The 1,026-nt window shown below is 53.5% G+C and overlaps 1 protein-coding gene across 1 annotated transcript in view; it reads right to left on the bottom strand.

Annotated features, from left to right (window-relative positions):
- Window positions 1-197, bottom strand: part of LOC103276530 (aldehyde dehydrogenase family 3 member B1-like) — a 4,673-nt gene extending 4,476 nt beyond the window's left edge. The window contains exon 1 of the mRNA XM_008073945.1: window positions 32-197. Within this exon, the coding sequence (XP_008072136.1) occupies window positions 32-197 (166 nt within the window). The remainder of the gene's footprint in view (window positions 1-31) is intronic.
- Between the last annotated feature and the right edge of the window lie 829 nt (window positions 198-1,026).

Genomic DNA, 1,026 nt, shown 5'->3' with positions numbered 1-1,026 from the left:
CCGGCCGGTCCCCCCGGCCGGTCCCCCCGGCCCACCTTGTGCAGGTCCTGGGCCAGCGCGTCCTGAAGAAGCTGCGTGTTGTCCTGGAGGAAACGGCCCAGACCCCTGAGCTGTGCAGCCCGGAACTCGGCCGGCCGCGTACGCCCCGCGCCAAAGGCTTCCCGCAGCCGCCGCAGTGTGTCCTCGAAGGGGTCCATCCTGCCGGAGGGGACAGGAAGACGACACGCTCCAGCCGCCCCCAGGGTCTACGCACCCCACCCCACGTGGCCTTTGTGTGTCTTTGTATGATCATGCGTGTCTGTGTGTATGAGTGTCTGTGTGTGTTCATGTGTCTGTGTATATCTATGTGCCTTTATGTGTCTGTGTGTGTCGGTGTGTCTGAACGTGTGTGTGTCTGTGTATATTTGTGCATTTGTGTCTGTGTGTCTGTGTGAATGAATGTCTAAATGTCTGTGTGTCTGTGTGTATCTGTGTGTCTTTATGCGTGTATGTGTCTTTGTGTGTCTGGGTGTGTCTGTGTGCCTGGGTGTCTGAACGTGTGTATGTCTGTGTATATTTGTGTGTATATGTGTCTTTGTGTGTCTGTGTGCAAGAGTGTCTAAATGTCTGTGTGTCTGTGTACATCTGTGTGTTTCTGAGTGTCTTTATGTGTGTATGTGTCTTTGCGTGTCTGGGTGTCTGAACATGTCTGTGTCTGTGTATATTTGTGTGTATACGTGTCTTTGTGTGTCTGTGTGGATGAGTGTCTAAATGTCTGTGTGTGTCTGTGTGCTTCTGTGTGTCTTTATGTGTGTATGTGTCTTTGTGTGTCTGGGTGTGTCTGTGTGCCTGGGTGTCTGAACATGTGTGTGTCTGTGTATATTTGTGTGTATATGTGTCTTTGTGTGTCTGTGTGGAAGAGTGTCTAAATGTCACACACGGGGACCCTCTGGGACGACCCCTGAGGCCAGGGTCTGTCTGTGTCCCCTCACTCCCATGCACACCGTGGGGAGCGCCCTTCCCCACCCCCAGAGTCCCCGCAAGGCC

Source organism: Carlito syrichta, unplaced genomic scaffold, assembly GCF_000164805.1.
Source record: "Carlito syrichta isolate Samal-C Ts95f unplaced genomic scaffold, Tarsius_syrichta-2.0.1 Scaffold316216, whole genome shotgun sequence".
Taxonomy (NCBI): Eukaryota; Metazoa; Chordata; class Mammalia; order Primates; family Tarsiidae; genus Carlito; species Carlito syrichta.
Note: the sequence above shows the minus strand (reverse complement) of the source record. Positions and strands in the feature narration are given on the sequence as shown.